At 42.4% G+C, this 16731-nt stretch overlaps 1 protein-coding gene across 2 annotated transcripts; it reads right to left on the reverse strand.

Moving 5' to 3' along the window:
• Positions 1–1746: 1746 nt before the first annotated feature.
• SLC39A13 (solute carrier family 39 member 13) lies at positions 1747–16731 on the reverse strand. 2 transcript variants are annotated; one of them, XM_010711375.3, is made up of 10 exons: positions 16653–16731; positions 14997–15296; positions 14449–14562; positions 12688–12809; positions 11334–11486; positions 6851–6940; positions 6472–6522; positions 6116–6248; positions 5886–5985; positions 1747–4492 (listed from the first exon to the last, which is right to left on the reverse strand). In XM_010711375.3, exons 2-10 carry the CDS (start codon positions 15262–15264, stop codon positions 4423–4425), a joined length of 1101 nt encoding a protein of 366 aa, XP_010709677.1. In that variant the 5' UTR covers positions 15265–15296; positions 16653–16731; the 3' UTR covers positions 1747–4422. The 2 variants fall into 2 exon arrangements, with proteins under 2 accessions (XP_010709677.1, XP_010709676.1); XM_010711374.3 differs by lacking the exon at positions 16653–16731 and adding an exon at positions 16487–16594.

The raw sequence follows: 16731 nt of genomic DNA on the forward strand, positions 1-16731 counted from the left end.
GAGAGGGTGAAACGCAAACCAGCGCTGCCGCCAGCCGGCATCTTCGTTATCGCCACACGGAAAATAAGGTTCCAAGTGCCAAAAAATCTTATTTCATGCGGTAAGAAGCAGACCAAATCCCAGCCGCGAGGGAAATGCAGCGTTCCTCCAGCTGTGGCTCTCAGCCCCCATTTTAGGGCATCACCTTTTCACACCGGGCCTGCAGCTACGGTTAGAGAACCCCGCAGGTGTTCCCCCCCTCTCCTCGTTGCACTCCCGCTACCCCGTGCGCAGCTGACCCCACAGCAGGGCTCCCAGGACCCCGCAGGCAGAGCCCGCTCCTCTCCCCGCAGCGCCCGCAGGAGCACAGGGCGACCCACCCCGCACAGCGCTGCCATCCACCGCGCTGCAGCAGCTCTTTCTGGATGGATGGGATTACCATCCACGCGGCTGCACATTCGTGCCCCGAAGGCAGACAAAATGAAGGGAACTGATAGGGCTGCTCTCGGAAGGATTTTCTCACACGTGCCAGCTAAATTACAAGCCTTCCACATCAAGAATGAAAAAATTCCTTTCAGACACTTACTGCCCTAAACAACGCAGATCTTTCAACAAAGCTGTCCTGGAAAATATTCAGAATCCTCACAATATTCACATTCCCTAAATCCACAGCCCAATCATCATAGACTTACAGAATCGTTGGAGCTGGAAGGGACCTCCTGCCATCCACCATTATCCCAAGTCCTTTTCAGAAGGGCTGTGCCGTCTCCTTTTATGCTCCAGCTTGTACTGATTGCCACAACCCAGGTGCAAGACCTTGCACTTGGATCTGTTGAACTAATGAGGTACACCTGGGCCCACTGCTCCAGTTTGCCGCTCCATACCAGTTCCTCAGGCTCTAGTTTCAGAAGGGGCTCCAGCAAAACCACACCAAGTTGCAATTGTTACTGCTGCAGTTATGCAAAAGCCACTCTGTGTGGAGGCACTTAGGCAGCTCTGCCTTCAGAGGGAGAAAGGATTGAGGAAGGAGCGCACAGCACAGACCCACAAACAACCAAAGAAGGCAGCACAGTGAAGCCAAGGACAGAAAAGCCCAGAAGTACCACCTCAACCAAAGCCCCCATACCACCAAGCCTCCATCACTTACTTGTGTTTACTTTCTTCCAACTCCCTGGTTATCGTTCTCCTTCTTCATAAAGAAGTCTTCAGCTGACAGTCACTTATTACCATTCAGTATTTATAGCCTGAAAACCTTTCAAATGAAGAGTGGGAGAGACATGCTTCGAACCTGTGTTTTTGAAGAGTAAAGAAAATCCCTTTATTCCTCTCCAGGCTCTTCCTACATATGGTGAATAAGTGTCTTTGTCCCAGATGGCAGGCAACCAGCTCTGTGTCAAGTGCTGAAGAACTTAACTACCAGGCAGGCTTTGTGAATTTTAGATGGAAAAATATATATATATATATCACTATTACAAAAAAGCATATTCGCAGAACTCTCTGGATACTCAGTTACTATGAAAATTCTCCTCTCAAAGAGGAGTAACTGACCCGGTGACACGTTCCAGAGGACCGAGATTGGCAACCAAGAAACACTGCACTCCTAACCCAAAGTGCCATGGCTCCAGGAACAGCAAACTGGATTAGAAACTTTCCCTTCTATTGTGAAAGTCAGAGGAGAAAACAGTCCAGATTTGTTTAGACTAACCCAAATGAATAATACAAATGAAATCTGAATGTGTAATTTGAATTCCAACAAAAAACACAAACCCACATTGAAAACCATTTATTTCATCTCTACTGTCTCCATGCAGAGCAGACCAATACAGATGAAGGGGGAAAATGCAAAAGAGCAGCTGAAAAAAATAGAGCTTAGAAAATACTAGTCTCTCTGCATTTCCAAAAGTGACAAATGTGGTGGAGTGATGCTCCATTTCCTCCCAAGGCTCTGCATCCTTAGCCCCAGGGCTGACATTGCACATAGAGGAAAACTAACCAGCCCATCCCATAAGGCCTCTGCTACCTCCTACGGGGTGTCTTCCCAAGAACTACAGACTCTCAGGCTTCTGATATCAGCCAAGGAAAACAACTCAAATTCTTTCTTCAGCATCAACCACTTGACATTCCTGAATGCTGAGCACGAATTCCTGACTGTGGTTTAGTCCTGGCAAGACTCAGTGCTGATGCAATAACGCCAACTCACAGGCACTCACCTGGCAATCCTTCAACTTAAATTAAATGCCATTCTAATTTTAAGAAAGACATCTTGGGAAACAGCAGTCACATCTTTCTCTGCAAACTCTTCCTCCAGAGCCCTACTACTACAGGGTCCGGTTAGCTTCAGACCCCAGGGAGAGTGGGGGAAAACTACAAAACCAGAACTAGGAGATTAGTATAGTCCCCCAATTCCTGCAGGATAATCAGATTAATCCTTATCCCAGGAAAAGTGGATGCTACATTCAGACTTCAAACAACTGAATGACAAATAAGCTGGCAAAGAATAGCAACTTTTAAAGAAAATAATAATAATTGCACTAAGCTTCCCTCCTTGTGAAACTAGTTATTTTGTGAGCCTAGAGTAAGGAAAATTTTAGATAGCAGTTCCTGGGCAGAGAGAGCTGCAAGCATAAGCTCTCCAGCTTTCTCTGAAAAGTAGGACAGGAGCTGTCATAAGAAAATAACTGTGTCTACAGTTCAGGAATCTCTCAGGGAAGTAAATGCCACTGCTGTGGGCAGCATACCTGTCTCACTGCTCTGACCAAATGACCCCCTCAAGGGATGAGCCCTCTCGATAAGGCTTTATGCAGACAAAGTCTTTAAGTCATACTGATTTACAGAAGCTATTTAAAAACAGAACTGAATTGGTGCAATTTACATTGTGGCACCTGTTCTGTGTTCAATGATTCTGCTAGTTCAATCAGACCAGTTTCTAAACAGATTTATGCAAAGAGAGGATAAGCTCTGCAAAAGGCAACTGCGCACACCTCTGTGGTACTAATGCATCCCTGGGGAATGAGGGCCTGGTCGGCCCTGCCAGCTTTGCCAAGACAGGCAAAGCACTAGAAATATCATTCATTTTTGTTGGCCTAAAACTGCCAAAAATTTTATCCCAAGCATTGTACAACAGAAAAACTTTAAAGCATGCTTATTGCATTTTCTCTCCTTACTTACCACACAGCTTTTCCAGACCCATTCTTTCCATCAGCACTTTCACCCTTTCCATTTCACCCTCTCTCCAGCATTCCCTGCTGCTGTGGCCCTTGTTTAAAGAGCCAGCAGTATTATTTCTTATCCGTTCATCTCCAGCAGACTAACTCCACTATGAGGTACGAAGCCCAGAAATCAACCATTTGGTTATAGCATGCCCTTAAATATACTACAGTGAACAAAGGAAAAACTAACCTGGAATATATACTGTTGACCAGGCTGTATTGTGTTCAATCACTGTCCAAACTGCCCAGACAGACCTTAGCCATGGCAGTCCCGGACTGCAGTAGCATGCCAGATAACATGCTAACCATTCCATCTAAGGAAGACTCTGAGATCGGCGTGGGGCAAATGGTTGGGTGAATTGGGTCTTGAGAGCAGGCTCAGAGCCATGTTCAGATAGTGGTTATGAGGAGAGAAAAGTCAGTAGAAGAAGCTACATGGCATTCTTTTCAGATGTAGGTGAGCTTATAGTTTGGCAACAGAATAAGCATTTCTGACCATTTTTCAGAAAAAAAAGCAGGCTGTGCTGGCTGTTGGAGTGGTAAGGGTTGAGGCAAGTTATCTCCAAACTGAGACATTTAACTGTAGTGACCTATTCTGAAATGCCTCAAGTTCTTGGCTTGTTTTCAACATCAGTACAAAACAGACCAAAGTGGACTGCCTAAGCTAATACTACGTTTAGAAACAAGTGACGTCAATGAAAAGCCAGAGAAGTTGAAAGTAGCCTTTCCTCTCTATCTACAAAGCAGGTTTTCTTAGCACTGTAACTCCTCATGGGTAAGGAGTTACCCAAGGCTAAAGCTGTTGGGTTACTGTTGCTTTGCCATCCCTGTTCTGTCTCCAGCCCTTAGAGTGGTAGAATAAGTTCCTCTTCATCAGCTGCAAGAACCACCTTCGTTGTTTTCACAGAAGACCTTGGGAGGTGCAGTTCCACTAGAATGAACCAAATGAAACGTCATCCATTCTCAGCGAAGCATTTGTTCAGTTCATTCTTCTCACTGTTTGCTCCATTAAAAAATATAATGGAAGCCCCAATGTGTGGGATTTTAGCAGAACAGGGATGGGAGAGCCAGGTCTTACACACCCAGACCTCCTCTCTCACCTGCTTCTCACACTAGCAGCCAGATCTGCACACACGCACATAGGAAGTAACACTAGTGTTCCTTATTGCTTTGTAACATCTCAGAGACTCTGTGGTAGCTCTGGGAGGCATCATGAGGTCTGTGAAGAAGTCAGTCAGTTGTGAGCAAGTAGCACCATGACTGTAATGCCTGTACACAGGAGCAGAACTTGCTGCAGGGAGTTCCTGGGGAAAAAAAACAGCAAAATTAGGAGGCAGCATAGACCAATTAGTCTCAATAGACAGCAGTCTACTGGTTCATGACTGGTTTGTTCTGTGCCTTCCAAATCTACCATAAAAAGAACATGGCAGTTGCATGACACCATTAACACAGCTGAGAAAACTCCTTCCCAGCACCCCAAACTAAAATGTTGTTTATAATCTGGCACACATTTGATTTCTCAGCTGCAAGGTTCAACTTTAGGTTTCAAAATCAATTTAAGCTGATTCAGTCATTCAGCTACTCAAGTGCAGACTCCTGTCCTTCTCACAAGAGAACCAGCACTTGTGCAGCAAGGATTAGGGACCTCATTCAACTTGACAAATAGTAACAAAAGAAAAAGCTGATGAATTTTACCCCTCCTTAATCAAGCATAAATTTAAGGTGATGCTAAAAGTGACTGCATACCTACTACCTCTCCATACTCTGCAAACATCTGTACCAGCACAAGAGGTTATCAACCAAAAATAAATCTTCCAGCTGGCAATTACCATATCTCTACCAAAGGTTCCTGCCTCCTCAGATGCAACCGCAGTGCTGTTTTGGAGCACTTCCTGATTTGTTTCAGTGAAAATGAACTAGATTAGTGAAGGTCTCTTAGACAAACTACTGGAGTTAACCTGTCATTACAGCTAAAGCATATAGGAGCATTCAGGGAGTGCTCTGCCAGGAGATCCAAGAGGAGATTTACTGTGGTACAGCTGCCACAGCTTCATTCAGGCTCCAAGAAACTACAATAACACAAATGAAGAAAGGCTGCATATACTAGAATACATATTCTGGGTTATACATAACAATGTAGATAAGGAAACTTACTATTTAGTTACACAGCAACACAGTGACATCTAATCAAAATTAAGAAAGTAAGAGACTAAAAAACAAATAATAGGAAGCATCATTTCATGCAGTGCAGCCAAACTATGGAATAATGCAGAAAGCCCAGAGTAATACACAGGGTCTCAGAGAGATGTAAGAAGCATGTGAAGGATAGGTTGGATAGGTTCACGTGTGGTCATCAGACACAAAAACCTACATGGGGCCCTGGTTCTTACAGCCCCTAAGCCATTAGATGCCAAGAGAAGACAGACAAAAAAGGGTCACCTTACTGGACATATTTCTCAGCATCCCGTTTTAGCTGGTTGGGCTATTTACTACAACTAGTACAATCTTCGGGACTGACCCATTGGAAGGTTTTCATGTTTTGAAGAGTCTTTGTAGTCCCATAAGTTCAACAGCTAGAACAGTCAATGGGATTTGGGAAGCTGGCATTCATGTGCTTCCAGAACAGGCATGGGAACCATCACAATGCTGCTCCATAGCAGTCAGAAGTGCTGCAGTACAACAGGAAGAAGCACTTACCATGGGTTCTTTTCCTCCAGAAGATCAGGCACAACATTTACCAAGGCAATATACAGAAATCCTCCAGAAGTGAATGGGAGGATCCAGGCTACAGTTTCCCCTGCACAAGTACAGAAAACTATCACTATTATGGAGACAAAGCCACTGGAGAGAACAGAGAAGGGAATTAAGATATATACATGGAGATCACTGGCCTCTCACATTCCTACAGAAGTCTTGGGGAGCCTTACCTGCTCCTTTTGGTGACTGTGCACATATTGCAAAGCAGGCTCCTACAATTCCTCCCAGAGCTGTAGAAAGCTGCATCTTGGCTGCACTCCAGCGGTCAAACCCAGCCCGCAGTAGGATTGCAAAGTCCCCAACCTACAAAAATCAAGAGCCAACAGTAAACAAACATTCTCAGTCAGAGGACACCCTTAACAAGACAAGTACTTGTAGACTGTTTTAACTTTCCACATTTCAGGTCTCCCAGAGGAGAGCTTTCAAAGGGACAAGAGAACATCATGCAGATTCAGCTCTCCTCGCCTAGGCAATGAAAATACCCTTGTAACGCCCTCCCCGATGGCAAGATACAAAGCCCTCTCACCTCATGTGGTATTTCATGGAGGAGAATGGCCATCGTGGTTAGGAACCCAACCTACAGCAGAGGAGAAAAGGTGTTTTGGAAACAGTCCCTCAGATATCTTCTAGCAAGCGCACAGATTCTTTATCCAGGATTCTTATTTACAAGGGCAGATAAGCAACCCCTCCCCAGACATCTGCACAAAGGACAAATATGGCCCAGATTTGAAGGAGCTCTGCAACAAAGGGTCAGATTTGCCCTTTTTTCTCAGAAACTTTCAGAAAATAGGAAATAATTCTTCAAATCTTTGTGGTTTTTGTTTTTGTTTTTTTTTTTTTCTTTAAATACAAACTTGAGAACAAGCATCTCCATTTCAGTATAAAGCTGGTGACAGAAACCTTACCTTTCTGCTAACCAGGAAGCTGGCTGCTACTGCCAGGCCATGAGTAAAGTTATCAATGGTGTTGGCCAGCAAATTGAGGTACCCACTAATCTGCAAAGAGAAGGAAGAGCCCCTGATAAAGAAATATAAGACAAACGAAGCACCAGACAAGGCATAGGTTACATAGAGTCATGTTCAGATGGCAACAGCAAGGACAAAGCAGTTCTGGCGACAAACTACATCGGTGCTCAAGTACAAATTAAATATTTAGGATAAACTCAGTTTCGGAGTAGGCAAGTATTGTCTGAGATTAGGAAAGTCATTTTACTGGAGGAGTAATGGAGACAGAATGCAAATGACAAAGGGGCTCCCAATACAGACGCAAACTGAAAAAAGAAAAACAAAAAATATCCAATTCAAAATGAGCCAATTTTTAACATTTCACTATCTTACACAGGTGACTGGCTATAAATGTGACCTGACTTATCTTCTAGTCATGTATTTTAATACCTGGCTGTTAAATACCTCCTTCAAAAGTTGGCAACAATACAACAGAACAAATGCTGCTGAAATTGCTTTTTAAAAATAAATAAACCTTGAAATGTTGCACTAAAAAAGGCTTCTGCATGTGGGTTTGCTTTCTCTTAACAAAGAATAAAGAGAAGAATGTGATGACAGTCCCCCCAAAAAAACACCTGCTGGGAGGCTGGAGAGCATGTGTATCAGTATTCAAATGCATATACACTTCAGAACATCAAAAGCCTGTACCAGCTTCCTTTCTCAGAAGTCCACCTCTATGTTAGACTTCCCCATTACGTTAAGTATGTTCATGTTCAGAAAAATTATATACCTGATGTAAAGTGATATGAGGATACCATCCAAGATGATCTGCTCACAGGCTTTTGTGCTTTCTCCCCACTTTCTATAAGGTTTAACAATTAAAAAAAAAGCATGTAGGTCCTGAGACACTGCAGTCACCGGAGTTTATTATCAATCCAGGCTCCCTGGATTGCAAGAACGAATCTGGCATACATTAGCTGCAGATACAGGGCAGCAGCCAATGAGTACCAAGGGAAGACCCTCTAGCTCTTACTTTACCGTAAGGTGCCAAAGTTTAGCTGGAGAAACACACATGCCAATGGGTTTTAGAGGCCCTTTATCAATCTCCTGCTCTTCCTTGTTTCTATCACCGCCCCTTGGGGAATCTTCCTGCCATCTGTATGACAAAGCTCAGGAGGAGGTTTCTGTGAAGTATCTCTTTCAAAAGCATCACCTTTCTGCAGAGTAATTTCCACTACACAATCTCTGAACATCTTCAAAGGCTTTATACTTTTCAAAGTGCACATGAAAGCAAAATATGAAAATATGGAATAAAGCAAAGCCTGCCTAAGGATCATGTTTAAGTCAAGATCTAAGTAACATCTCCACAATGGATGCAGAGGTTCCCTGCATGTATTTCTAACTACGGAAAACACAAAGTAATAACGTGTGCAGACAGATTCACAAACACAGCAGCTTTTCTTATCATTCCTTATTTTCAGTTAAATATGACTGCCTACAATTTCTTCTTCCCATGTTGGGATTTTATGTGATTGCATTTTCCCCATGGGCTAGTAATAATTATTCACAGACGTTTTACACAAAAAATGATTTCCCATACCACTGTATAGGCAAAAAATAGACCTCATGATTAAAACATTACGAATTCTGCTTGTCAGAGGCTGGGGCAAAAGCTGTCACTGAAAGAAGCAAAGCCTTGGAGTGTTCAGAAATAAATTGGGTTGATTTGACAGTTATGAGTCTCTGACATTTGCATTCTGCGAATATTTAATAGGATGCTCTCACTGTTCATAAAGAGCGCAGCAAGATGAAGTGTTTATGTTCATGAGTCAGAATTAATGTCACTGTGCAATAAAACTTACTTCTACAAATCTGCAAGGATCTCTGCTACAGGGAAAATGAATGATAAGCAAGGAAGATGTACTCTACGGTGTTTTTACTTTTTGAATGAATAAAGGCTGCGATGTAGAGTAGAAGCAATCTATGTTTGAGAGCAAAAGAAGCCAGGTATATTAGAACCTTTACTCTCTTGCTGCTGCTGTAACAATTTGTCCTAGCTTAAATACTGCAGGTGGGAGGCATTATTTGCACTCAAAGAGGATAACCAATTGCAGCTTACTAATTACTGGAGCCCTGAAGGGTGCTTTTTCTTTAAATTGTAAGCTTGCCTTTTGTTTTTTGAAAATAAGCATTACTGAGTGCATAATAGAACTAAAGAAAGGTTTCCTATGGATTTTTTTTCTTCGAAGGCACCTACCTTGCTTGCTTCCAGCAAGGCTTTATCTGTATGTTCCTTTTCACCCAGTGTAGTCCATGACAGCCACCTCCCCACCAGACAAGGGCAATGAGATTCACCTGCTGATTTGCCAACCAGGCAGATCTGCCAAGCAGCATGCAACATCTAATTTCTACCAGAGTTTTCAACAGCACATTAGTGTGCATTCCTCCTCTAGCACCATGCTGATTTTTATGGAACTCAAAATCTGATTACCCTTGAGACAATCACCCCTCTTGAACTTGGGTAAGCTTAATTACGGATTCAGAAGTTACTGAAAAATGAAAGGAGGAACAGATGGACAGACAGATGGAATGACTGCTGACATCATTTCCTAACAAAATAAGGTAACAAAGCAGGTATACTTTGGTAGTTTTAGTAATCTCTCCCCTACCAGAAAGGCTATTAAAATATTAAGATTATGTGCCCAGAAGGTAGAAAGTTAAAACTACCCCTTAACTCATTATCTCCTATTTCATGTGTATTCAGAATAGTTTGCAAGACTGAAAACAGACACATTAGGATTTCAAAGTTAGAAAGCCTCTCTACAATCATCTAGACCTACATAATGCAACTGAAAGAGCCTCCTTACATTTCCGCATAAAGCCCACTGTTTCTTATGGTATAGCATATTTTGTAGAAAACATTTTAAATGACAGCTTAAAAACACACAAGCGACATAGATTCTATGTCTCCAGGTAAACTGGTGCACTGTCAAGTTACTCTCTGTTACAGAGTTGCCTTCAATTCCTGATCTGTTCCTATTTAGTACAACTCTTCAGTTGTGTCTCTATCACAGCTATTGGTATACTTCAAGTCAGCACTGATTTATCACATCTGTAAAACTAAAGGCTAAAACATTTTTTTTCCACGTTCTGCAAACTGGAAGTGATTATTTCACATATTTCCTGATCATGCTGCAATTTTTTGGTACCATTTTGGATATAATGAATAACGCTACAGAAAAATTCAGATATGCTGCTACGTAGAAAGTCAAGTCTACAGCTACATGGGCAGGAACACTTGCTTTTTATCTTACGTACTATTTCCTACACACCCACTCATCCTCCTGACTGTATCATAATGGAAGGAGTGCATTCAAACAACTTCCTATCGTTATTCCTGTACTTTTTTCCATGGCATTGACTTCCTGGAAACTGCCCGTCTTGCAAGTGTGGTCTGCATTCTTTCTTAACCTATTGCTTAATAGCTACTTATAATAAGGCAAATTAAAAACTGAGCTCAAGTTTCTCAGTTTTGCCATATGAATTAGCATTAATCACATCATAATTTCTTACATTAGGAAAAGGCCCTGAACATTTGTGTCCCTCATCAGCATTTCATTTCTACTTGAAATCAAAGTCCACAGCTCCTGGTATACAACTTTCTAAAGTTATGGCACAGTGTTTCATAATCCAAAAACACTGACTTCTGCACTTCTATCACCTCTAGAAACACCAGTGCAGCACCTCGCAGTTTGTGCAGTGTCGTGTACCAATCACATGAATGTGATGGGTACTGAAACATCCGGTGATCACAGCACATCTTTCACATAGCGTTAAAAGAAACACGAAGTTATAGCAAAACTGACTTGAAATAGAAAAACCAAAAAGAGCTTCTGACTGACCACACATCCAGTTTTGGGCTAGACTTTGCAACCACACTTTCTGTTCATAGTCATCTTCCTACAAACTTTCATATTCTTATGGGCTTTCAAACTCAAAATACAAGTCTTCTCTCAGCCAAACTTGTCTTTTACTCTCGCTTGTACTGTTCAATCAGAGTTTTCCACAGTGAAAAATAGTAACAAAATTGAAAGCAAAGCCAGTCTAAAGACTAGTCTCTGCCCAATGACACGGTCCTCCTTTTCCACTCTTCACATCTTATCCTATGAACTTGTTGATCTACCTTACCCCAGCACTAGAAGCTTACATGGAAAGCTGATTTAAGAAGCTAAATTAGGAGAGAAACCTACAGGGGAAAAATAAAACAAACAAACAAACCTTAACCTTTTTAGTTCCCAGAATAGGCTCACTATAAGAGTCAGATGATATATAGCAAAAAGGAATGATGGGTAATGCAGGTTTGGAGATAGAAGCAGAAGACAGGCTCACTCTTCTGGGAACAGATAGCTGCTAATCAGAAACAAACACACTGTGCATCTCTTACCTTGATTCTGTTGTCTGTTCGACAAGATTGGAGAGAAGAGCCGTTACACTGAGTTGAATTTGTTTCTGCTCTTTGTGATTTGCCTGCCACCTTTGATAGAGGGTAGCCACTTCCATTGGGAATCTTTCCAGAAGGGGTCTTGTAATCACAGCCCTAAATCAGCAGAAAACAGCTTGTTACTGTTCTTTTGTCCCCAACGAAGAGCGCAAATCTGTGTCAGAAATCCAACCCTTCAGCCTGAATGGTTTTGTCCTTTCAACACCAATCAGTAGCCCAGTCTAACCACAACAACAGCTAGAAACAAGACAGATTTCAGACAGTCACATCTGTAGCGTTAAACAAGAGCAAGGACTTCCTTAAGGATCAGGAAAACAGAAAGAGAGAAAGGGAATCAGAGTCATGCTTTGACATGAGTAAGGTTCCGCTGGAGAGATGAGGGGCTCAATCTGTCAGTCCTGCTGGCAGCTGCTGCCTACAGAAATTCAACTCCAGTGAGGCAGGGGGCAGAGGGGAAAAGTTTTGTTTTTCCTAGTGTGCTAGGATAATTCAGTCCATAGAATTTGTCTATATATGGGATTGTCAGCTTCCAAATAAACTGTTCATCTTAGAATTCAGTCTCAAAAGAAGTTGCAGTTTATTTCAGAATTCTTGTGTCCAGTCAAAGCATTACCTAATTGCTATTGTCCAGTGTCTGACCTGCACTTTTATCTCTCAAAAGGCATGGCACAGCAAGTACTGAACAGCTGCTGTTAGGAACTGTGAGATGGCTTAAGACTAGCCCCTCTCCTCTATCTTGGCATTACCTCCTGGTCCCTCTTTGTCAGTGCTTCCCTTCTACTGCTGTGATGACTTGGCCAATTATAAATCCCTTCTACCATGTTAATTCCACGGAATAAATGCCTGGACCAGACCATACTCAGGTCTTCCAAAGAATGCTGGTCTTTGTCCTGACTGAGGACCCAGGAGGAGAGTGAGTCACAATTGCTCAGTGGAACACATCAGCAAGCTGTCATCCCTCAAAGCTTATCTGAGCAAATGTCTCAACCACAGAACACTCCAGCTCCCAGTCTCTACAGGAGGGGAGCTTTTTTTCACATATACCACATCAAGAACAAAACCAGCCCAGAGGTGAGAAATCAGCTAAAACCACAAAACCAGAGCCCAGAGATGAAACAACTTCTAGTACCCAGTGTCAAAGAAGCAGCAAAAAGCTTCACTGATAAGCTACTTGCAGCTCCAAGATCATTTGCTGAGCCTGTCAGATAGAGCAGATGAGGTGTTCAGTACAGTGCTTACATGTCTGACTCACGATCCAAACAGAACAGCACACCCTCCCCTCTGGCTGCTCACTTACCACACCAGGGCATCCCTCCTCTTCTTTCTCTAGGAAGATCTTCTCTAGTGCCAGGAAAGTCAAGAAACCAACGATCACCCAGAGACCCAGAAGCTTCTGCTGCTGAAAGCTCTGCCCTTCTCCTGAAGAAGGGGAGAAAAATCTTCATGTTACTATCAAGAACAGTATCTTCCCATAAGGGAAAAAAAAAAAACCAACAACAACAACAAAACAACCTGACCCTGCAAGAAGTTGGGAACAAGCATATCTCATAGCAAGTAACTTTATCATCTGTTCATTCTTGATCTAAGAGACATCTTCATTTCAGAACTCTCAGAGTGAGAGCCCCCACCCCTTTTACTTCAATAATGCAATCCAGATCATTTCTTGATAACATTAGCAACTTCCCTGTGCCCCTGAGGCAAGAGAAGATTATATCAACAAAAATCCTGCACCTCTATCTACTGAAAAAGCAAGCCCTAACATGAAGTCTGCCATTAGTAGAGCTATGGACTCATCTTTGCCTTTCTGCCACACCTGGGCAAGTTTTTATAGCTTTGGGCTTAATGTTTCTTTTCAAATACTGCCAAGTATGTGAAATAATCAACCATCCAGCCTGGCTGCAGAAACTGAGATTGCACTGCAGTGAAAGAACAGAACAATTCTGCAGTGGGGTATATATGGGTCATGGAAACCTTCATGCTTCAGAACAATGTCAGACACAAACAAGCTAGTGCAGGAAGACATTTGGGAACCCCTGTAGGAAGGGAGTTAAAAAAAGACAGCAGATTTTGCTAACAGTACCAGACTCATGAACAGGAAGTGGACCAAAGAACCAACAGATTTGTGGAGGATCTGAAATCCCAGGAGATAGACACAATGAAGTCTGGAAAAACCAAAACATCTTTTCCCCCACTGTTTCATTTTTAGCAGAGAATTTCTTGGTTCCTCAACTGACCAGACATAGTAACACTTGCCTTCTCATTACATGTTGGCCAAAGAAGAAAGATATAATCCCTTTAGGTTTCAACAAGCCAGACTACCCAAGGAAAGAAAGAGATACATGGACACCACAAGTCCCATCCAAATCCCAACATTTTAGTTTGCTGACCAACACAGGTCTCCATCACCTGTACTTGTTTCCTTCCCCACTCTCCAGCCATCATCTTAATCAATGGCTCTATTGACAGTAAATTTTCCATGGCTTCTCCTGGAGCAAAGACTAAGAGGGCAATACATTTGGGCACAAACTGACTAAATGCCAATGGAAAGGCCTCAGTTCCAAGTAAAAGGCCCTAGGAGTAGCACTGTGATAAGGGTAGATTTATAGGCAAGGTGGCTCTGACAGGGCAAAATGTCTACCATCTGAGATGGTAAACAAGTTCATGTAGCATACCACATGGATGCACTACTTTATATAAGAAGCATTCCCTTTCCTCAGGGAAAACATGAAGGAAAAACAGAGTCTAAGGTGAGAAAAGTTGAGGAATGAGTAATCTGTTACAAGTTACTAAACAAAAAAACAAACCCTATATCTAGCTCAGGAAGTTTCCAATCTTGAAATCTTTGGAGGATTGCACATACAAAGAGAACATATTACATCTTTTTGTTCTTGTATACTCTTCTCTAGGCATTTACTTTTACACATTATTCAAAGCAGAATACCAGATCAGTCTTTGGTCCAGGGCTGACCCAGTCTGGTTAGCCTTGTGTTTTCAAGACTCAAAAAATGTAGTAGTAGGCACAGCATGGGCAGCTTCTAGGAATATAAAGCTTTCATACCTGCTGTTGCACTGCATGTATAGGCCCAGGCTTCAGGAAGCAGGTGGAGAAACACATTCCCCAGTAGTCCACCAATTGCAAAGCTCAACAACTGCTTCAAACGACGTGATCCAGCTAAAGAATAAACAAAACCCAATTATGACTCAGCTAGAAGTCAAAATATTTCCAGCTGAGCTTTTGCACAAAAAGACCTCAATTAGAAGCATCTGCAAGCCAAGTTTTCAAAACAGAGAGCATGGAAGAAATAGCTGGAGTGCAAGAAGCCCTTGCACCACCTTGCTAGGACAACTGTGTGTGGGAAGTTCTGGACTAGGCAGCTCCCGAGGGTGTACAACAAGAGATACTCTTTATACAGTCTCCTTCCAGGATTGCATTTGTGACAGGACTCCCTATCAAACTAACAAGCATGGCCTAAAGTAACTGGAAATTAAGTGCCTATACTGGAGGACTGTATTTCTGTAATACTGGCATGATCCAAGGTCCTGTTTGTCACAATCATAACCCAGGATCTATGGCTTCAGGAAGGCTAATGCAGGTAACAGGCTGACCTTCTGACCGTAGAGCAGCTCCTGTCTCAAAGGGGATCACCAGCAAAGGGAAGATCCCACTCAGCCCCACCATGAACGAGCCAATGAGGGAACAGATCCAGGCATCCAGCCGCTCACTGCTTAACAGGTTTCCCCAGGACTCTGCCTCCTTCTCACACAGAGGACCAGAATTGGTGGCAGCATGACTCCTCGGAAGTTGCTGAGCTTCACAAGCCACGATCAGAATCAAGGAGAATGTTCCATCAAGCAGAAGCTTTCGTTTTGTCATCGCTAAGTGGTCTCAACCAGGCTGGCCAATCTCTGAAAAGAACAGATGAGAGCAGTTCTGAGAGCATGCAAGAGGCTCCTTCCCACCACCCAGGAGGAAAAGCCTTGGTCATGATACCCTGTCCCTCAACATCTTATATTTCCCCTCCCCCCCAAAGAAACGTGAAATTCTGTCATATCAGTAACGAACATTGTTTATCATCAATCTGAAACTGTGCATGAGACATCCTGTGAAAGAGTCTGCCTTCCACCATGTCAAAGCATCTCTGCAGTGCTTTGACAAGGACTCCACAAGGCCTGGACCTGAGGTCCCCATCTTAGCCCTTCAATTTTCCAAGGTCTCAGAGAAAGATCTTCACCAGAGGTGCTAGAAGGATTAGTCTTCTCTCTGCCTTTTGGTACCAGTTTTCTCTCTAGTACTTTTTATCATGGAATTAGTACATTAGAATTACAAAAAACCAAGAGACACATGCGGTTGCGGGATTACTGTATAGAGAAGACAACCAAAAACGTGACAAAACAGGCAACTAAAAGGGTCAGGCTAAAAAGCAGAGGTTCATAAAGTTATGAGTGGTGAAAAGAGCAGGAATAGTGATAGATGATTAACGACTGTCTCTTCAAACTTAAGTACTAACAGCCATCACATGATGACAGTGAGAGTCAGCTACAAAATAAAAGCAGATTTAACTCTTCACTAACAGGTAACTTGTATGCAGGCACTTCTCAAAAAAAAAGAAAAGAAAAGAAAAGAAAAGAAAATTTTAGGTGGATTTAACAGGACACAAACAATAGGAAAATACATCTATTGACTGTACATGGTTAGACAACTCACACTAGGCTCAGAAAAATCCCTGTCCGAAAGGAGCCAGAGGCTGGAAAGTATCAATTATATGTGCCTCATTTTTAATGTTTCCAAGGATTCTGGGTTAGACAGACTCTTAATCAAAGTCTGCACAGGTGTTACTAAGGACTCTTCAGTCGCAAGAAAATTTGAAAGAAAAATGGCTGGTAGAAGAGGAAAATAAAGATAATTACTCATAAGCAAACAGGAAAGGAAAACAATGATACAAAGGCTGAAGTACAAATGCCTCCTTCAGTCTCCAGAAGTGAAATGTGACAAGAGAAATTAGTTTGCAAGCAGGAGAACAGACTGGGTTAGAAAAGAACAGCATAACAACTGTCCACATGGCAGCTGTAGACTGAGAGGAAATCATAGCATTCACCTGAAAGCATTCAAGAAACCAGTCATGGTAATCTCTGAAGCATCTTTGAAAATTTACAGGAATATGCAAAGGCCACAGAAGTCTGGAGAAGCATCATGCCTCATCTACCTTTATAAAAAGAAGAAATAAAAAGAGAGACGGAGGAGAGACTTAAGAAGTTACAGACCAGTAACTTCAGTCCTCTGAAAGATCCTTGATCAAGTTAAGTGATCAGTTTGTAGTTATACCTGCAAGATAAGAAAGGA

This window comes from Meleagris gallopavo, chromosome 5, assembly GCF_000146605.3.
Source record: "Meleagris gallopavo isolate NT-WF06-2002-E0010 breed Aviagen turkey brand Nicholas breeding stock chromosome 5, Turkey_5.1, whole genome shotgun sequence".
Taxonomy (NCBI): Eukaryota; Metazoa; Chordata; class Aves; order Galliformes; family Phasianidae; genus Meleagris; species Meleagris gallopavo.